At 41.3% G+C, this 21251-nt stretch overlaps 1 protein-coding gene across 3 annotated transcripts in view; it reads right to left on the minus strand.

The window, feature by feature from the left end:
• Positions 1–13502: 13502 nt before the first annotated feature.
• Positions 13503–21251, minus strand: part of PAX9 (paired box 9) — a 54874-nt gene continuing 47125 nt past the window's right edge. Inside the window, exons 4-5 of one of the 3 annotated variants that reach the window (XM_033950777.1) lie at positions 15934–16159; positions 13503–14187 (exon numbers count right to left, since the gene is read on the minus strand). In XM_033950777.1, the coding sequence (XP_033806668.1) occupies positions 14051–14187; positions 15934–16159 (363 nt within the window). In that variant the 3' untranslated portion in view covers positions 13503–14050. Of the gene's footprint in view, positions 14191–15316; positions 16160–21251 lie in introns of those variants that run through there. The other 2 variants (XM_033950776.1, XM_033950778.1) reach the window with 2 other exon arrangements.

Raw genomic sequence — 21251 nt, forward strand, 5'->3', positions numbered from 1 at the left:
CCATCCCCAGATCCACTCTCCTTTTCTCAACTACCCTTTCATCAAGAATCTCTCCCTCCTTCCCCACCACCCCAGAGTCCACCATCTCTCCCTTTCTCTTCCCAACTACTCTCCTATCCAGTATCTGTATCCCCCCCCCTCCACACCATCCCTTGTATCCAACTTCTGTGACTTATGGGACCGTGGAAGAGGGAATGTGCTGCGGAGACTATGGCAACCTGCTATGATCGCTACAGCCGACCAGCAATCCTCTGCAGGCTGTTTTGAAGGTGAGACAGGGAAGCCAGGAGAGAGATGGTGGACAATGAGATGGAGGGGACAGGGTATTTTCTCACGGGACAAATTTAATTACCCTGCGGGCCTGAGTTTAACACCCGTGCAATAGGTATATTGATGTACTGCTCACTAAAATGTTTACAGTGCTGTGGTAAGAGGGAATAGTGAACCTGATGTGTGTGCTGCCTAGATTCTTATGTAGTATGCAAACAATGCTGTTGCTTCCTGGTGCTAAAGCCCTGCCCTGTCAGCAGAAGTGCTACTTTGGTGCCTTCTCAATACTCATGGTTGGTGGCACTGGTATGTATTTTTCAAAGACCATCATGCATCAGCCCCTCCCAAGCATGCTTGACTTTCACGCATGCACAAATACAAAGTGTGTGTGGTAGAGGGAGAGAGTTATGGCGACAGCCCATGGAAAATGATGCCAACTGCTAGCTTTGGGGAGCCTCTGGCTGTTGGCCCCAGGAGAACCTCTTCAGCTGTTGAGGTCACTGGGGGGAGGGAGGGTAGGAGGGTATAGAGATCAGGGAAGATTCCAAAGACCAATTTTGTGTCCACCTACTGTGGGCTTAAGGCCCCTAAAAAATAAAGGTCCGGCTTAAGCCACTTTAAATACTTAAAAAAAAAAGAAGGGGCAGACTAAGAAATTATTTCCTATTGAAACAGCTAGAAACACAGGTCCAAAAACAATAGATTACTGGAAAAAAAAACCTCTGAAACAAACCATAACGTGGCAAAACACCGCTAGACCAGAAAACCAAAAAGAAACCCAGACCACCCCACAAAGATCATCCTTAATCCCCGCTGCCACTTCTCTGCCTATCCCGAGCCAGCTGAGTCCTCCCTCCACCAATCACTCGAGGTTCAATCGTAAGCAACAGACCAATGAGTCACCCTCTGGAGGATTCTTCCTGTCGCTTCGCCCCGCCTCCCTTTCCCTCCCTATTGGCCGGCCGCAGCAGAGGGGGAAGTTTGCTGAGTCTTTTTATAGTAATAATAGAATGCTGAGGTTGCTGCGGGTAGCTCTGGGTGCAAAATGAAGAAGTGACCGAGAAAGTGCAGTAGCAGAGGAAGGGAGCCAGGCTGCAAGATGGAAGGAGTAGCGCTCTAATAGGGCCAGGGAAATTAGTTTCTGTGCTGCCCATTTCGTGTGTGTGTGTGTGGGGGGGGGGGGGGCTGGGGGAATCCTTTACTGGTCTCCTGAGGGGATCCCAGGTTCTGATTCTCCGGAGCTACTTCCTGGCTCCCCTCTGTCCTGTTACACTAAGGCGAATCTGTGCCTGCAATGCAGCGCTCCACCTGTGTGTGACTTCAACTCAGATCAGAGGCTAAGGTAAAACTGGAGATCCACTATCAGCTCCAGGCCCTCCCTCCTCAGCCTCCCGATTCAGTGACCAACCCTCTTCCTGCCTTCAGGTATTCTAAAGCAGGAGCAGCAGTGGACTGCCAGCAAAAGGCAGCGCTGCTGCTCTTGAAGGCAAGAGGAGGATTGGTCACCGAATCGGGAGGCCGATTTTTTCTAAAAACGAATCGATTCGAATCGATTCATTCAAAGTGAATCGCGAATCGGGCAGCACTACCGTTTAGTGTGTGAATATCGCAGGAGCCCTTACTGCTTACAAAATAGTTGGCGGTAAGTGTCACACAGACATTTTTTATGGCTGCGTTAAAAATGGCCATAGTTTGTGCTTAGGCCTATTTTTAGTGCAACTTAATAAAAGAACTTCTTACCCCCCTCCCCTTACCCTTTACTTAGCCATGGTGGAGGTTTCTACTGTGGTCCGGAGTGCTAAATGCTCCAACGCTACTTTGATGCTCATAGAATCTACTTGGCACATAAACATAGATAGTAACAACAAATAAAACCACTGAGCTCTGGAACAACCTTACCTCCCCCCTCCGGACCCTGAGCTCTCTCCAACTCTTCCGCAAACATCTGAAAACCTGGCTGTTTTCAAAAATGTAATACTTACCCCATCTTTGGCATCGTAAGCCCCCCAAACATCCTTTCTCTATACTCTTTAACCTTCTTTTGAGTTCCTTTCTCTCTCAACTCCTGTAAACCGTGCCAAACTCTACGATTGTGGAGATGATGCGGTATATAAACCTAAGGTTTAGTTTAGTTAGTTTAGTTTACAAAATGTTGTGTTGAAATCCCAAGCAGTTAATGAGTAAACAGCAAAACACTTTAAGGCAGTAGTCCCCAACCCTGTCCTGGAGGACCACTAGTCAGTCGGGTTTTCGGGATAGCCCTAATGAATATGCTTGGGGCAGATCTGTATTCCTATCATCTTCATTACATGCAAATCTCTTTCATGCATATTCATTAGGGCTATCCTGAAAACCCGACTGGCTGGTGGTCCTCCAGGACAAGGTTGGGAACCACTGCTTTAAGGGGTTACTTTTTTTGCCTCACCCTGTATTATAACTGTACCTTTCTCCCTCCCTACATCTTAAGAATGAAAAAGACAACACTCATAAAATCTTTGCAGAAATGAGATGAAGGGCATCGTACCTAATTGGCACTTGGTCACTTTGTGACAAGGCATTGCCTGCCTCCATATGTCATCCTAGCCTCTGCTGCATCCAGCAACTCCAGATTCCTACCCTTTTTTCATTCATTTTCAATGAACATTGAAATTTTGAGGTCAATTGTGACTAGTCCATATTCTTGCAGTACGCACTCACTTTTGTAAGATATGGCAGCAAAAATTATTTTATGAAAGGGTTACACTGGCTACCTGGAGGCCAGAGTGATTATAATTGTGCATTATCTTTTTTTTATAATCTATAGAGAAGCACCAGATTATATGAGTAGTTTTATTTTATGACCTAACCATAGATGGCGTTTCCAATTTATATTTCCCAGTTTTAAAAATGTTAGGTACAAATCTGTTCACCTTTCAATTCATGGTGGCAAGTTGGTGGAATTCATTGCTTCTTCAATCCAGGTGTATATCACATTATAGTTTGTTTCAAAAGACTCTTAAGACCTTTATTTTTAAAAACTTGTTACATTAAATAGTTAAAATGCCTATCCCTCCCCCCTTTTATCAAGCTATACTAGAGGTTTTTATTGCGGGCCACTGAGGTAAGTGCTTCAATGCTCACAGGAATTTTATCAACATTAGAGCATTTACCGCGATGCCTAGCACTAAAAATCTCTATCACAGCTTGATAAAAGGGGCTGTATGTTAGGAATTAATCAAATAATTGTATATACCTAGGCATGCTTAGTTTCTTGCATGTATATCGCACTGAGCTCTTAAAGTGGCATATTGCAATTAACAAGAAACAAAGTAAAAATTTATCTTTGAAATTTTATGTCACTATGTACTGTGACAGGGAAAAAGCCTGTTATGGATGAAAACCTTGATTTAAATCCAGAAAAGGAGAACACTGTCCCTGTTCCTAGGGAGAGGAACAAGCCCAGTAAACCTGTCACCAGTCCTAAAGAAGGGCAGGGAGTTCATCTAAGAGGGGATACTGCAGTGAGGAATAGGATTCTTACTACCAGTCCCTATCATTCCTTTTATGAACAGAGTGCTGACTCTCACATTAGCCCACAAGAAAAACTGGTTGACACAGAAAGGGTTAAGGAAAGGGGTGGGACAGAGAGAAACACAGTACTCAAGGCACAGTCCTGGGAAACAGTGCAAGGCAGAATGCTCAGAGTAATAAATTAAGAACAGCTGGGAACACACAGAAGCATCCAGGAACCTTGAAGGGAGGAAGCTTAAGAGAAAGCTTAGAACACCAGAGAGGAAGCCAAGTTCCAGTGTCTGTGTCTTGTAGGATCTTTGGTCAGAGAAGTAACAGGGCTGACAAGAGTAGGGCTCCAGGGCAGAACCCAGCCTGGATAAAAGTGCAATAGGAACACATTAATTTAGAATCTGTCCAAGAAGAGTGTATGTTTTCATGTTCAGAAGAGGAAGAGAGGCTCTCTAATGAAGGTATTTTTATGGAGATTGAGGACAACTGTCCTGACCTTCTAGAGAGTGAAACTGAAATGGATTGGAATCCAGGAAGAGTATGAAGATAGAGTAGTACACAGATTAGAAAGGGAGGAGAAATGTGCTAAACTGAACCAGATGGTCCTAGAGATTATAATATGCAATGGAAGCATTGTGTTTAAATGCCTGTGGAATAAATGTATGGATTGAGGTAGTGTGTGCTGAAAAGCCTGTTCCTTCTAGCAATAAGGAATAAGTTTTGGATGAGTAAGGGGGATTGATTTAAGATTGGTGCTGTGCTAGAAGAGGTTAAAGTCTTTAAGCAAGCTCAAATTCCTGACATACTTAGAACACATAATAGTGGGAACTTTGGGAGGGATTAGGATCATCATATCATATTGGGTGGAATGGTTCTCCTTCCCATTAACCTAGAATTAGGATTAGGACAGTGAGGTCTAAGTGGTTTACAGGAAGTCAGTTTACAGTTTTATTTAAAACTTGATTAATCGCTTAATCTTACTTCTAAGCAATGTACAAAAATAAAAGGTTTAAAAACATTCAAGGAGGTACAATATTTGAGACATGGACTTAATATACTAAGACTTACATTGCCAGTGGGGAAGGGAGGTAAAAATACAATATAAGATAGGAAATAAATGAATATGGGAAAAACATAGGGTAAGGATTTGAGAAAGGAAAAGGAGAAAGAGACAAAAAGAAAAGAGTTATTAACTAGAGTTAAGATCAGAAAAGGAGCTTATCCTAGCTTAAAGCATCAGGGATCAAAGGTATCCCTAAAAAGAAATCTTTTAAGATTGCTCTTGAACCTGTCGAGAGATCTTCCCATGTGTTTGCATTACAAGTGCTTAATAGTTTTTCAGAAGCATTAGAGAACAGCTGGGTGGCTTCAGAGCTGACCTTGATGCCAAGCAAAGAGAACACTGGTTCCATGGACTATATGCTGCAAAAACTGAGCTAAAGAAGTAGCTGGACTTTGTAAAGAATGCAGGTATTTTTGTTGCTGAATGTTTTTGCATCCTGAATGTTTTTTTCATCCTGATGAACTGTCTTATGCTTTCAAATATTGACTGAGCTATTAAGACATGTGGGCCTAAGCAAGTAAACTGTGGGAATAAATAGTTTGAATCTTTGCTTGGCTATGGACTGAGATTTTGCCTTACTAGATACCATTACCTCGTAGCCCTCCAGGGAGTGCTGGTTCTTGTATCTGTGGTGGATGCTGGGCTTTCTGCTCACTTGGCAGCCCCCAGCCCCATCACAGTACATACTGCTGGTGTACACACTTTGCACCTGCTATATGTGGGAATAGTTCAGTGTTGAGTCAAACTGCCTTGTACATTTAAAAAATGTCAAGAAGACACATACTTTTACATGATTGGCATGCAAATGTGATTAAGGGCCTAGTTTGGGTAAAGCATTGGCAATCTCATGGAGTACTTGCTGTTGTTGTTAGGTGCCATTACCTCATGTTCAAGATGTAATGACTTGATGAATTACAGATCTAAAAAGAAAATCAGTTTTGTGCTGGTTCATTAAAGTCCTCCAGCATCATCCCCATGGTTGTTTTCAATGTGTCCAACCATCTGATTGCAAGTTGCCCTCTTCGCCTGGTTCCTTCGATCTTCCCATACATGATGTCCTTCTCCAATGATCTTTCTCTTCTGATGGTATGACCAAAATAAGACAGTCATAACATCATCATTTGGGCTTTGAGTGACATAGCTGTTTTGATCTCTTCCAGAATCGATTTATTCGTTTTTCTGGTGGCCTATGACATGCATAAAATCCTTCTTTAGCACCAAAGCTTAAATGAGTAAATCTTCTTTCTGTCTTGTTTCCATAGTGTCCAGCTTTCGCATCTGTAATTGACCACTGAGAAAAAGAGTGTGTGGACAAGTCTGATCTTCATTTGGAGAGTTATTTCCTTACCTTTAAATACTTTGTTGAGATCATTCATTGAAGAGTGACCAAGTGCTATTCTATGGAGTATTTCTTCCCTGCTAGTTGCTTCTTTGTTTATGAAAGAGCCCAGGAGATTGAAATCCTTTACAACTTCTATTCTATCACCTTCAAGCTCAAAATCTTCATTATTTTTCATGTTCATGATATTCGTCTTGTTTATGTTCAGTTCTAATCATATGTTATGACTTTTGTTTTTGACTTTTCTTAGTAGATACAGAAAGTCTTCTTTGTTGCTGGTGATGAGCGTAGTATCATCTGCATAGCACAGGGTTTTTTTTTATATTTTGGCCCCCAACTTTGAAACCAACTCTCTCTTCTTCCAAATTTGCTTTTCTGAAGATGGCTTTGTCATAAAGGTTAAACAGATAAGGTGACAAGATACATCCTTGCCTGATGCCACGTTTTATTGAAAACCAATCTGTTGTCATATTCAGTTCTCACTGCAGCATCTTGATTTTCGTAGAGGCTCTACCAGTTGAGTTATGTGTTTGGGTATTCTCATTTGTGATACAGCTCTCCATAGTTTATCATGATCCACAAAATCAAAAGCATTGCTGTAGTCGATGAAGCAAAAGTATAAGGGCTTTTGGTATTCTTTGCTCTTCTCCAATATCCATCTAATATTGGCAATAATGTCTCTTGTTCCTTGACCTTATCTGAGTACATGCACAGGTTATAAAATATGTATCTATATACTTATTTCAGAAATGTACATTTACAGTTGCTCCCAATCACATGCAAATGTATGCAGCTGCATTGTAGACTCCTGAAATGTGTGAGCAGGTTTGATCAGGGTATTATAAAGACACATAGGCAAAAGGTTAAGCTTGCATTCCATCCCTGTGTGCATTTCTAATCCCTGTTTCTCCTCTAGTAGCTACATTAGTACAGTGACGTTAAAAGAGGTGTGGATCTAGTTTCTCATTTCTGCTATTATTTATAAAGGAGATGCCAATGAGCAGCTTGTTTTGTCTTCTGACAGTCCACACAAACTGCCAGTTTTTAACTCTTAAGATGCCTTCCATTGAATTCCTATATATTGGCGCACTGTGAATTTCTAAAAGCACTCACATATGTGTACGTCTGTAAGACTTACAAATGCCAAACTGCCAATCCAGAGAGCTTATACCTGCATAGTGTTCTATATCTTATTATTGGCATTGTCCTGATTTGACTTAAGTTTAATTGATGCCATCTTTGTCTACATACTTCTTCGAGCACTATGACCTGAGCACTAGACAAGTGTTGATGGTAATCCTAGAGCTTAAAAATCCTAAAACTTAAATTTCAGAATCCTATTTTATTATTATAAAGTTACAATTAGCCTTTTTCATAAGAAGCAATCATATAGCTTTCATACAACCTTAAATGAGCTTTGGAGACTAAAAGAGGCATTTTCAATAGGATGTCTATGTCTGAGTTGGACATTTTGGGAAAGACGTCCAAAAATCCTGTGGAGGCAGGCTCCAATGCTGCCTGAAGCGATCACTCATGGCTGCCAATTAGTTAAAACTCTGCAGGGGCAGGAGCAAAGGCAGGTCACTCCTGCTTTTGCAGAGCTGCTAGCTGATTGGCTGTAGGCCCAGCCCTTTCCTTATTGTTGATATCTGAGTAACCCAGTATTTCTGATCCCCAGAGCTATAGGTATAGAGGTAACTAGCTGCTTAGAGAAATTCTCTGCCAGTTTTCTCAGAACTATTAACCAGAAAGAGACAGATTGCTTCTCCCTACTCCTAACTGCTCCCTTCTCCAACTGCAGTTCTCTCTCTACATTGTTCTCAAGCTGGAAATAAAACCTCTGAATCTTTCAAAAAAGCCAACAGTAGCTCTTCCATTGGCAGTCGGAGGAGTCTACACAGTGTGCATGACAGCCTCCCCATTGCCACATCATCAGAGGCAATAGCAGCTCCTTGCACTTTGAAACCTCTGAAAGATTCAATGAACAGAGGAATCCCCCTCCTCACACATAGGAGTGATGGAGGGCATGGGAAAGAGAGGGAGGAGATGGTACATTGGGATAGATAGAGAAGGGAAAAGAGATGAAAGGCATTCCTTTTATGGCTAGAAGGGAATAGGGGAGAAGAAAGAGGGAGGAGATGGTACACATGGATAGATGAGAAGGGAAAACATGGAAAAGTAGATAGATTAAAATAGAAAACAGAAAAATGGAAGAAGATTGAATGTTAAAAGGTAATGCCAATGATGAATGTGGCAGAAAGTGAAGGAGAAAAAAACAGCAAGGGGCTCATAATTGAAAGAGAAAAACATCCAAAAACCGGCCTAAGTCGGCACTTGGACGAACATTTCTCAAAAACATCCAAGTGCAGATGATAAAACCGGGTTTTGGACGTATTTCTAAACGACCTAGGTCTTCATAGTGCCGCTCAACGTCCAAAGCTAAACGGGGCATTTCAAGAGGCGTGTCGAGGGTGGGAGTTGGGCGGGACGTGGGCCGGCTTAGACTTGGTCGTACAGCATGTATAACCGAAAGTTTAACAACAGAGCTTAGACGGAACTTGGACGTTGTGACTTAGACCATGTAAAACATGGTCTAAGTCACAAAAACCTACCTACAGTCACCAGATAAGCACTGCAAACACATAAAACAGACCCCCACACACTACCCCAGTGATCATTAACCCCCTCACCCCATAAAAATTTTAATCACAACTTTAAAATTCAGCCTAGTCGTCCATTACTGAGGCAGCTTAAGTCATCTTGGGGGTGGGTTAGGGACCCATAGAGAGGAGGACCCATGCCCATAAGCCCCTGTAATCACTGCATTGATACTTAAACATGTGCACTGCTCTATACACCCCCAAAACTCATATAAGTGGCTCCTGCAGCCATAAGGGCTATTGGGGTGGTAGATAAGTGGGTCTAGGGGATTCTGGTGGTGGTTTGGGGGGCTCACCGTGACCTATAAGGGAGCTGTAGGGAAGAGAAGACATGGCACCCTTTTTGTGAAGTTCACAGCAGTGCCCTGTAAGGTACCCCACTATTTAGGTAGCATGTCTGGGTGTGCTGTTCATCATTTTGCAGACTCCTCCCACATCCAACAGGGCTTGTTCTAGGCATTTTGGACTTGGACGGAAAGTTGGACGGAAATGTGGTATAAAGATAGATGATTTAGCCGCTTGGACGATCAGATCGGCAGGACGTATAACTAGACGATTTTCGAATCAAAAAAAAAATTGGACGTATCTTTCGAAAATGTGTCTTAGGCTGTTTTTTATTTTGGACGTCTTACGGGATGGACGTAAATGGACTTAGATGTCCCTTTCGATTATGCCCCTCCAAATGGATAAGAAGACCCCAGAAACAGAGGTAAGCGCACAGACAGAAGGAAGTACAACCAGAGACAAGAAAAAGATGATTAGAAAAATAAAATCACCAGACAACAAAAGTAGGAAAAATGATTTTATTTTCAATTTAGTGATTGAAATGTGTCAGTTTTGAGAATTTACATCTTCTGTCTATATTTTGCACTTTTCAGGAAGAAATTAATTTCATTCTATTTCTCTGGTGTACTGCATGCAGATCTGGCTTCAGGTTTCATTTGTGTATATTAGGACTTTTAGTTTGTGGCCTGTATTTGCATAGGGTTTATCTTTGTTCTGCATGTGTGACTGAGTCCAGGTATTCTGGAAGGAATGAATGTTGAGAAGCGTTATTGGTGTCGTGGCCCCAAGTAAGAAGATATTTGTCAGCTCTCTTTCAGTCCAAAAATAGTCTTTACTTAAAAATGAGTAAAGACCACTGCCCTAGGGTTACCATATGCCTCCAGAAAAAGGAGGATGCTTTCAATGCAAGTAAAACCCGGATGTCTCAATTCATCCTCCTTTTTCTGAAGCGAGTTCTGTTTGATTTTTCACTGAAAAGTCAGTAAGCCATGTGCTATAGGTTAAGAATTGCCTATATAGGTTTCAAGGTTCTTGGAAATGACTAAGAGAAAAGCACTAAGGCCCACTTTTACTAAACTGCGGTAGAGATTTCTACCGTGGTCCGGAGCGCTAAATGCTCTGACACTCATAAGAATTTTATGAGTTTTGGAGCAACGTTGGAGCATTTAGCGCTCCAGTCTGACTTAGTAAAAGGGGGTAAATTATTTGCATGTGGTTTTCTGAGGGCTGTACTTGATTTAATTTATTTTCCTTATTTGTTAGCTTTGTTTTGTTGCTTGGAAATGGGCATTGTCTGTTTGTACTATTTGGTTTGGCTTCACACTGAGAAAAGCACTAAGCAGTGTGCTTTTGGTTTGGTTTTACACAGGAAAAAAGCACTAAGTTATTTGTGTATGATATTCTGAGGACTGTTCTTGATATGTTTTGTGTATGAATAATTACGACTAAAATTATTGTCTGGGCTAAAATATCACTGGTATTGAGCTGATGTTTGGCTTTCTGTGAGTAATGCAGAACCCAGCATGCCTCACAAGTTGTACTTTTATTGATGTTCTTTCAATCAAAATTAAAATTAGAAAAACATGACAGGCTTAAAATGATTATTTGCAATACCTTAGGCCCACAAAATTGTATAGTCATCTTTCTACTTTGAGCGGGGAGATACGGGGAAGAAAATTGAGACTGTGGGGTTGGGAATGAAAATTCGAGGACTGTGATGGAATGGGGATGAATCTTTGTCCTTGTGTCACTATCTACTAAGCACCTGCTGCTTGCTACTATTGGAGATGGGTTAGATAGACTTATGAAGCTCAGTTTTATTTAGGTCTTCTAGATAAGAAAAGAGAATCAGAGCCTGAGCATGCACAAATTTCCAAGTATTTTATCAAAAGCTCAATGAATGTGGAGCCTTTTATAAAATGTGCATAGGGATGTGGAAAAGATGTGTTTGCAGCACATACAATGGGAGCAGCCGTTTTTAAACAGGAACATTTTAAAAAGAAAAACAGCAGCATCACATAGGCTTTTTGCAAGTATAAGTGTCAGTACTTACATGTGAAGGGGCAATTTGCAGCATATGCTTGTAAGTGTGGCACTTAGACACAGAAATGCTGGATTTTACAAAACTGGACATCCAAGGAGCTAACTTAGAAACTCTGGGCCCAATATTCAGCTGGAAGTGCTCAGTATTTTACTTATGGCCACAAGCTTTAAATCTAGATATTCAATGCTGGGCCATGTCCAAACATCAGCACTGAATTTTTGGGTTTCCGGACCTGACTAATATATAGCCAGTGCAATATTCAGCTATGGGCTACCAAATAAAGATAGGCGTAATTTTTAGTCACCCATATCCTTCTATGCCTCTCGTAAGGAGATGTGCATCTAGTTTGCTTTTGAATCCTAGGACGGTTGATTCCGCAATAATCTCCTCTGGGAGAGCATTCCAGGTGTCAACCACTCTCTGAGTGAAGCAGAACTTCCTGATATTAGTCCTGAACTTGTCCCCCCTTAGCTTCATTTCGTGTCCTCTTGTCCGTGTCAAATTGGACAATGTAAATAGTTTTTTCTGTTCTATTTTGTCGATTCCTTTCAGTATTTTGAAGGTCTCGATCATATCCCCTCGCAGTCTCCTTTTCTCAAGGGAGAACAATCCCAGTCTCTTAAGTCAATCCTCGTATTCCATATTCTCCATACCTTTTACTATTTTTGTTGCTCGTCTCTGAATCCTCTCCAGCAGTTTTATATCCTTCTTTAGGTTGGGAGACCAATGTTGGACACAGTATTCCAAGTGGGGTCTCACCATTGATGTATAAAGCGGAATTATGACCTTCTCCGATCTACTCGTGATTCCCTTCTTTATCATGCCTAACATTCTATTTGCTTTCTTTGCCGCCGCTGCCGCACACACACACACACACACACACACACATATATATATATATATATGTGTGTGTGTGTGTATGTGTGTGCAGGCACACACAGTTTCAAAGTAGGCATGTTGTGGGCAGGTTTGAAAGTATACACCTATATATATATATATATATATATATATATATATATATATATATATAGGTATACTGTATACATTTCTCCCTCCGAATCCGCGGTTTCAGTATCCGCGGATTCGGTTATTCGCAATTTTTTATTTTTTTTTTTTAAGTTAATTCTGGACCTTCCCTCCCAGCATCCCAGACCTTACCTTGGTCTGGCTTTTGGGACAAGAGCGATCTTCTACGCTCCTGCCCTTGCAGATCACTCATAGAAAATGCCTGCCGTGCGTTCCCATCGTAGTCTCGAGAGACTACGGGAACTCACATCAGCCATTTGCTAAGAGTGATCTGTATAGGGCAGGAACGTAGGAAGATCGTTCCTGCCCCATATATATATACATATATATGGCAGTCGCATGTGTAAATGCCACATAAGTGGAGTGGAGGGATGGCCTAGTGGTTAAAGCTGCTGCCTCAGCACCTGAGGTTGCAAGTTTGATCCCCACCTGCTCCTTGTGACTCTGGGCAAGTCTCTTAACCCTCCATCGCTCCAGGTATCACAGCTAGATTGTGAGTCTAGTGAAAATACTTAAGAGTAATCTGATTACTATTCAATGTATTGTAAACTGCTTTGGGTGAATCTCTCCATGAAAAGGTGATAAAAAAAAAATATATAAGCCTTCTAAACTGATTTCCTTGATTTGACAGATTATGGCAGTTTTTATGTGCTTTTGTTCAGTATACAAGTATGTTGTTAAAAAGATCTTCAGAGACATAGAAAACAGCACTAGCACTCCTCTCTGCAACATCTGAGTGTTCTGCTAAGTCACTGCATGCAACAAGTGTCTCTGTCCATAGAGGGCTCCCACACTAAGGGCCTGTTTTACAAAGCCGCTTCGGGGCCGTTATCGCGCTGCAGCCGCTAGCTCCGCTTTGTAAAACAGGCCGTAAATTGTTCTTTTTTATTTTTGTACCGGGGGGGGGGGGGGGGGGGAGGCAATGAAGGGTTAAGTGACTTGCCCAGAGCCACCAAGCACTGCAACGGGAATCAAACCCAGGTCCCCAGGATCCCAGCTCACTGCACTAACCATTAGGCTTGCAGATTTTGTTGGAATTTATCAGTATGATATCAAAGTCTGTATAATAACTGTGTTTCTCCACACCTTATTAACCTTGTGTAGCACCAATGGAAGAAACTGAAGGTGACTGCATTGACAATAGTGTCTTCAGAGACAGAAAAATGAGACTGTCAGTCCCATACATTTTACGGGTCCTTTTATTAAAGATTAGCATGCGCTTAATGACAAGGCGCCCCTTAATAAAAGAACCCCTTAATTCTTACATAAGAGCTAGAACGGAAACTATTTACACTCCACTTCCTAGATCTGAATTATTGGCTTCCAGAAGTAATCTCTTTATCCTTCATTCTGGTTTTGCACCCATAGGGGCTTTTTTTTTCTTCTTTGCTTTAAATGGTGGCATCACAAAAAAACAGAAAGAAAGATTATGAAAAACTGGGTTTAAATATTAACTAGCAAATTTATAACCACAAGAGAGCATAGGTCACAGTGGAATGGTTTGCTTTCCAGATACAGAAACATAAAAGGAATTTGTTGAAATTAAATAATATCTGTATTGCAGTACCACCACCAGTTTACATACACATGAAACAATATCTACAACACTGTAACCCTCACATAGAGAGAGATTTTACATTCATCAAAGCAGAACTCCTTTTTAGGATATTGTTTTCTTTGCATCAACAATAACAGCAAAATTTACAAGGTTACTTGGGCTGAAATTGTTGAACAGAGGTTTAAGTCAACAAAAATAGTACCTTCGTGTTTTCACAGTGGTTTTGTTAACTTTAAGTCCATTTGTTAAGTGTCTGTGCACACATTTCACATTAAAGTTGCCAAGTGACTTCCTTAAAAAGCATTTAGGTTTTGTTCAGACAGTGCCTTCCAGCTGGTCTTTGTACTATGTTTGGCATGTGTGCAGTCGTGGCCTGGGCCTGGGAAGAAGGGTAGGGTCTAGGTGATGAACTGGCGGTCTGGTTGCTGGCCTTTGAGCCTTCTGCTGAAGAAAGAACAGGTCCTTCAGAAGACGTTCAGGCTTCCACAACACGTACAGAAAACACTAGCACAAACTGATGTCCAGCCACAAAGGTCTAATAACTAAGGAACCCACCGCCACCAGCAGTATACCAGTTCCTCCCACCCAGTTATGGAACCACAGATGCAATCAAAGCAGAGACGTTTACCAACTCACGGAAAATACCGGCATGCGATGGTAAAAGCTCGTCAGAACACAGAAGTCAAAAGACAGGCTTTGTTCAAACATTACATAGCTACATGTAATGAATCCTTTCAACAATAGCAGAAAGATCATGGTAACTTGTGAGTGACAGTGATAGATTGGTTCACCTGATTAGACCCATCATTGGCAAATAAAAGCTATTCAGTTCTTATGGGTGATTAGAGGGTGTGACACAGCTTTTTACGTTTGTTTTCCATTGCTAGTTTTCCACAGAATTGACAACAATTACAAATATTGAAAGCTCTGGCTGGTACAGGACAAATAATCTGCAGTGATATTCTCTTTGGTACTGATATTACAAGAAAGTCAATAAGTTCATTGGGCCCTGGAGGGAGACCTCTCTACTTACAAGGAGTGCTTAGGTGGCAGAGAAACTGAACAGTGGATTCCACTTATAGGAAAGCTTGAGGGACCACAAAACTTTGTTTTTCTAAAGCAGAACTTTATTATAGCAGGAATTTCTTCCATAGGAAGAAAAGGATTGGGACTTTAAAATGACCTTTCAAGAATTAACTTTCTAGTGTTACTGTTCTTGGTGTCAGGTCAAAAGCGCACCGGGACAAAGGCGCGCGCAGACAATTGAACGCAGCGTGGAGGTGCGCGCCGCAGAAAATTACTGTTTTTAGGGCTCCGACGGGGGGTGTGTGTGTGGGGGGAACCCCCACTTTACTTAATAGAGATCGCCCCGCATTGTGGGGGCGTTGTGGGGGGTTTGGGGGGTTGTAACCCCCCACATTTTACTGAAAACTTCACTTTTTCCCTGTTTTTAGGGAAAAAGTTAAGTTTACAGTAAAATGTGGAGGGTTACAACCCCCCAAACCCCCACAACGCCGGCGCGATCTCTATTAAGTAAACTGGGGGGGCTCCCCAACAAAACCCCCCCGTCGGAGCCCCTAAACACTGTAATTTTCTTCAGCGCGTGCCTCCGTCTTGCGCTCAGTTGTCGGTGCGCGCCTTTGTCTTTTGCGGGGTTGTCTATGAACCACTGTTCTTTCATGTCATTTAAAACGACATACAGTGAGGAAAATTTCTTTTTTTTTCTATGGAAGAAAAATATTTTACAAAAACAAGAGACTTAGGTTTATATTGATACTGAGATCTCAAAAAGCCACTGGGCAGTGTTTGATACTTTTAAATTCAATCTTATTGAGAGGAAATGCTTAGCATCACTTGCCACTGAAAAGCTGCGTATCTTTACCGAGGCTGGGTATTCTTTTAAACAAAATCCTATTACAGCACAAGTTCTTACAAGTGGAACACAGTGTATTATTTCAGCATGTTGATTTTGTTATGTGAGTATTAAAGATCTGTCAGGGCTTTTTCAGTGAGAAACATTATGGAGTGAAACATTTAAAGGTCACTCCTCCCTGCCCTTCCCCTCACCTCCCTCGAACAAAAGATGAAAGTCTGGGGACCAGCAGCCTGGGACACCAATGGTTGGGTTTCAAGTTCTTCTGGAGTTAAGCCTGTATCAGAGAACAGAGGCTGTGAGGGAATTACTACCTTCTCTGGCACTTGGCATGCCCTTGAATGCCAGTGCTGCAGAAATGTCACAGTTGTGAGCAGAGAGAGGGTTTCCTCCAGCAGGTTGCCAGCCATGGCCAGCCACATAACCAGATGAAGCTGCGGCACTGTAGGTCATATAAGGTGAAACTTGTGCAGGTGTAGGATATGGAGCCATGCTGGATGCTGAGACAAAACTGCTCACTGCTGGCAGACCATTTGCTGTCTGAAAAGATATATATAAAAAAAAAAGACATTTCTTGAATGAGCAGGCACATTCTTATTTGAAAATACATTTTACCACTTTCAGATGCCCAAATTTTCTTTGGCATATTGATTGAATTTTGGTTGGATTAGGGTTACCATATTTGTGAAGAAGAAAAAAAAAAAAAAAAGAGGACACATGACCCCCCCAACCCATTCTGCCCCAGCCCCACCCCATCCCACCCTAAGCCCTGCCCACAATACAATACTACTTTATCTTAAAGAAAAAAAATTAAAAAAAATTTTTTTTTACCTTTATCATCTCTGATTTCTGCTTTCCTCATCTTCTCTTCCTTCCATCTAGTATCTGTCCCTTCCATATACTGCCTGCCCTCTCCACCTCTCCCCCGTGCCCCACTACCCTCTCCCCTTTCCATCCAGCCTGTGCCCCCCTCTCTCCATTTTATGATTGATTCTAGCTTCAGCTCTCTTCATTTTTATCTCTTCTACACCAGATCTAGCATCTCTCTTTTCCCTCTCTCCATATTTCTCTGCTGACCCCCTTCTCAGCATCAATCTCTGTCTCTCTCATGCTTCGCCACTCTCCTTTATTCCTTCATATAATCTTTCCACTCCACTCTGCCTCAAATGTAGGTTTTAAGAGCCCATTTAGGGCTGCAGCCAATAGTTTGATATAGAACATGCTGGCGTCCTCCAATACCCAATTATTGCTACTTTATAAAATTTACTAAGACAATTTTCAAAACGGTGCACTGTTGGAAAGTCTGCAGGTCAGTTTTACCCATGGGCTTTGCACCAATTTTAAAAAAGAAATTTTGAGCATATTAAGCTGGTAACTGTGCCAGCTGAAAATCCAACCCCAAGTGTCAATGCTACTACAATAGAACTTGCTATCCAACCGGAACATGTGCAGGCAAAAACTTTTAGCTTGTTTTAAGTACATTTGGACTTTGGGGAGGGGGTGGAGCTGATTCTAAAAACGGAGCCTAAATTGGCCAGTGCCTAGAAAAATGGCACTGGCCGCGTGTCAATCACACTTTGGCACCATTTACAGAATTGCAGCTAGCAGTGCCTATGTAAAAACTCAGCCGCCTGAAATATAGGCAAGGGTTTTAAAGGCCTACATTTCAGGCGCCTAAGTTTTTGGAGAATCATGCTTAGCCTAAGTTATGCTCTACCCTTTGAAACACCCACTTATGCATTAGATGCCGTTAAGTGACATGCAATAGGTGTCTATCTTTCATAGAACCGGATAGGCGCCTGTTGCCCAATTATTATTATTATTATTTTTTTTTACCAATTATTGAGTCTATTAAGGGTAATTTGCCAATTAAGTTAGGCACCCTTTATAGAATCAGCCCCTTTGCCTCTGGTTTTAGGACATTTTTCAGTCTGGTTTTCTCCCCCTTTTAGACATTTGTTTTTGCGTCTAAATTCTAATGCATGCTAATTGACTTGACATGTGTTAAGTCATAGATTAACATGCATTAAATAGATGCGGATGCAGATTGTAGAAAGGATATAGAAATTTTAGGGGTTGGAAGGGTAGACATATCTCACCATACTGCATTTCTTGGTTGGTAATTGTGTTGTATTGCTGTTTATGACTTTAAAACCCTCAATAAAGTTTTGAACACAGAAAGGATATAGAAATCAGAACTGAGATATTCAGGTGTGGACTGGATACAAATCAGTTATGTATGGTGAGAAGATCCATTTTATAGGTATCAACATCTAAGATATCAACTGGATCAACACAACAACAAATACATCTATGTGCCAGGACATTCATATGTTGATATTTCAGAGCATACATGTATAGAGGATAGAGGAAAAATAAGTTGGGTTCATCAACTCAGTGGAAATCCTCCAATCCAGTCCATAGGCTTCTTGAAATATTTACCGGTATGTCTTCAGAGCTGATTTAAATTTGTGGAAAGAGGCTTCAAGATGAAGTGATTTGAGTAATGCATTCTAAGAGTTGGGTAGTACAGAAAACAGCATGATTTCTTGTAGTGAGAAGGAGAAGGAAAACAGAGTCTAATGCCATTCAGATAATGCAAGCAATGCACGGGTTTATAGAGTTATAAAGGAGGAAAAATAAGAAAAAGTCATAGTGTAAATAATCTTGTAGGTGAGAGTTAAAATCTTATAGCATTCAAGACAGAATGGGAAGCCAATGGTGCTGAATGAGAAGGGTTACACAGTCAAATAAACCCTAGTAGCTCCAACACCTGAATAGTTCTTCATATTGATTCTTGAGCACCCTCCTTGGATGCGATCTTGACTAGCCAATCATCCAGGTAGGGAAATATATGCACGCCAGTCTGCATAGCAATGAATCCAATTACAGCGAGGCATTTGATGAAGATTCTGGAGTGGAAGTGAGGCCAAAAGGAAGGACACAATACTGGTATTGTGTTTCCCTAATTAAAATCTGAGATACTTCCTGTGAGTAGGATACACTTTTATGTGAGTGCAAGCATCCTTTACATCTAGAAAGCATAGCTAATTGTTTTCCTAAATTATGGGAACCGGGGTGCCTAGGGAAACCATGCTGAACTTTTCACTGACCTTAGGTCTAGAATGGGACAAAATCCCCCTGACAGTTTGGGCACAAGGAAGTACTTGGAATTAAATCCCTTCCCTTGTTCCACCCAATGTGCATAGGTGGCCAAGAAAGCAAACAAGATGCTAGGAATTATTAGAAAAGGGGTGGTATACAAGAATAAGAATGTTATAATGACTCTGTATTGCTCAATGGTACGACCTCACCTTGAGTATTGCGTATGAGGAAAGACTAAAAAGGTTAGGGCTATTCAGCTTGGAAAAGAGACGGCTGAGGGGAGGCATGATTGAAGTATACAAAACCCTGAGAGGAGTAGAATGGGTACAATTGGATTGATTTTTCACTCTGTCAAAAATGACAAAGACTAGGGGCAGGGCAGGATTAATTTGTAGAGGGCCCCTGCCCCGCCCCACCAAACACCCAGGCGGAAACAGGAAGCTGTGTCAGAGAGAAGCTTTGGGCAAGAAGCATCGCTTGCACAATTACAGTTCCCACTGCCTTTCTTACCTGCGTTGCTTGCTTGTCTTACTTTCCGTCGATGGGGGGGGGGGGGGGGGGAGAAGGCCGCGTTGATGATCAATGCTGGAGGGGCCCATCGTGGTTTGGAAAAAAACAATGTTGATGCCTTCTTTCATCGGGCCCCCCTGACCATTTCGGGCCCTAGGCACGTGCCTACTTGGCCTATTGGTTAATCCTGCCCTGACTAGGGACACTCAATGATGTTACAGAAAAATACTTTTAAAACCAATAGGAGGAAATATTTTTTTCCCTCATAGTTAAGCTCTGGAATGTGTTGCCAGAGGTTGTGGTAAGAGAAGATAGTGTAGCTGGTTTTAAGAAAGGTTTGGACAATTTCCTGGAGGAAATGTCCATAGTCTGTTATTGAGAAAGACATGGGGGAAGTCACTGCTTGCCCTGGATTGATAGCATGGAATGTTGCTATTCTTTGATTTTTTGCCAGGTACTAGTGTCCTGGGAACAGACTACTGCTCTTGATGGACCATTGGTCTGACTCAGTAAGGCTATTCTTATGTTCTTATTTCTTTTGAAGCTAATTTGATATAGTGCCTTTCAATTGGAGATATGAGGGCAGTTCACAATATGAAATAAAACTGCTTTAATAGTAATTCAAACAGACATTAAAAGCATAAGAATAAAACATGCATACAACCAAAAACTGATTAGGGTAAGAATACCAAAAAAGGGGAAGGATATGAATTGTATAACCATTAAGTTCAAAAAACCAGAGACACACAATATAAATTAGTTCCCAGTGATTCCAAATGGGGAAATCATATTAGTTCACCATAGCAAAAGACTATCTAAAAAGCCAGATTTTAAGGCTCTTTTTATATTTTTAATATGAAACCTCCTGCCTCAATTTCAAGGTAAGGGAATTCCATAGTCTGTGAGCCAAACTGCTACAAGTCATGTGCTAGAGGTTTCAAGCCATAATCTGGAGTATGAAGGGGTAGGGTTACCAAACGTCTGGGAAAACACATGACCCATAATTTCCACAATAAGTGAAACTCCTTAATTCTTTCTCTTTTGGTGCTTAACATAGTATTACCACATCAGGCGTGTGGTAACAATTTTTGTCCCCAAATTTCAAAAGCTATTGCAGTCTTAAGAAAAATATGGAAAAGGCAACCAAAATGATTATCTTGCATCTTTCCCCTATGAGGAAAGGCTAAAGAAGCTGAAGCTCTTTAGCTTTATGAAGAAAAAGGCTGAGGAGAGAAGTGTTAGAGGTCTGTAAAATCCTGAGTACAGTGGAATGTGTAACTGAAAACAGACTGTTTACTCTTTTACAAAGTAGAAAGACTAGGGTCATGCCATGAAGTTACTAAGTAGTAATTTAAAACAAATTGGGGAAAGCATTTTTTCACTCGACGCATAATTAAACTGTGGAATTCATTGCTGGAGGATGTGTTAAAAGAAGTTTGCATAACTGGGTTTAAAAAAGTTTAGACATATTTCTGGAGGAAAAACCCATAAACCATTATTAAGGTAGATTTGAGGAAAGCCACTGCTTATCTTTGGGGGTAAGCAACATGGAGTCTAGCTAACATTTTGGATTCTGGCAGGTATGTGTGTCCTGGATTGGCCAGCATTGGAAACAGGATGGATCTTTGGTCTGAACCAGTATGGCTGCTTATATGATCTTGTATTGCTGTTTGTCTGTTTTGAATAGATTGCAAGCTGTATAGAGGAAGGACTGTCTCGCACGTGTATATGTATAGCACTGCATACATCTGGCAGTGCTACAGAAATTACAAAAAGGACAAGTAGGATCCTAAATTTAGAAAATCTAGACATCTATTTCTTAAAAATAGGCACTTAAATAATTTGCAATTGATCTATAAGGCATATGATCGTGTGATATCCAAAAAAGGTTATAAAAAAAGGTTATAAAGGTTATTAAAAAAAAAGAAAGATATTCCTGTAAGTTTAAGAATTTTCAGCTGTACGAGTCACTTTTGGAATTCTGGACAGCACAGCTCCCTCCAGGAAGAGAGCAGTG

The sequence above is a fragment of the Geotrypetes seraphini genome, chromosome 7, assembly GCF_902459505.1.
Source record: "Geotrypetes seraphini chromosome 7, aGeoSer1.1, whole genome shotgun sequence".
Lineage (NCBI taxonomy): Eukaryota > Metazoa > Chordata > Amphibia > Gymnophiona > Dermophiidae > Geotrypetes > Geotrypetes seraphini.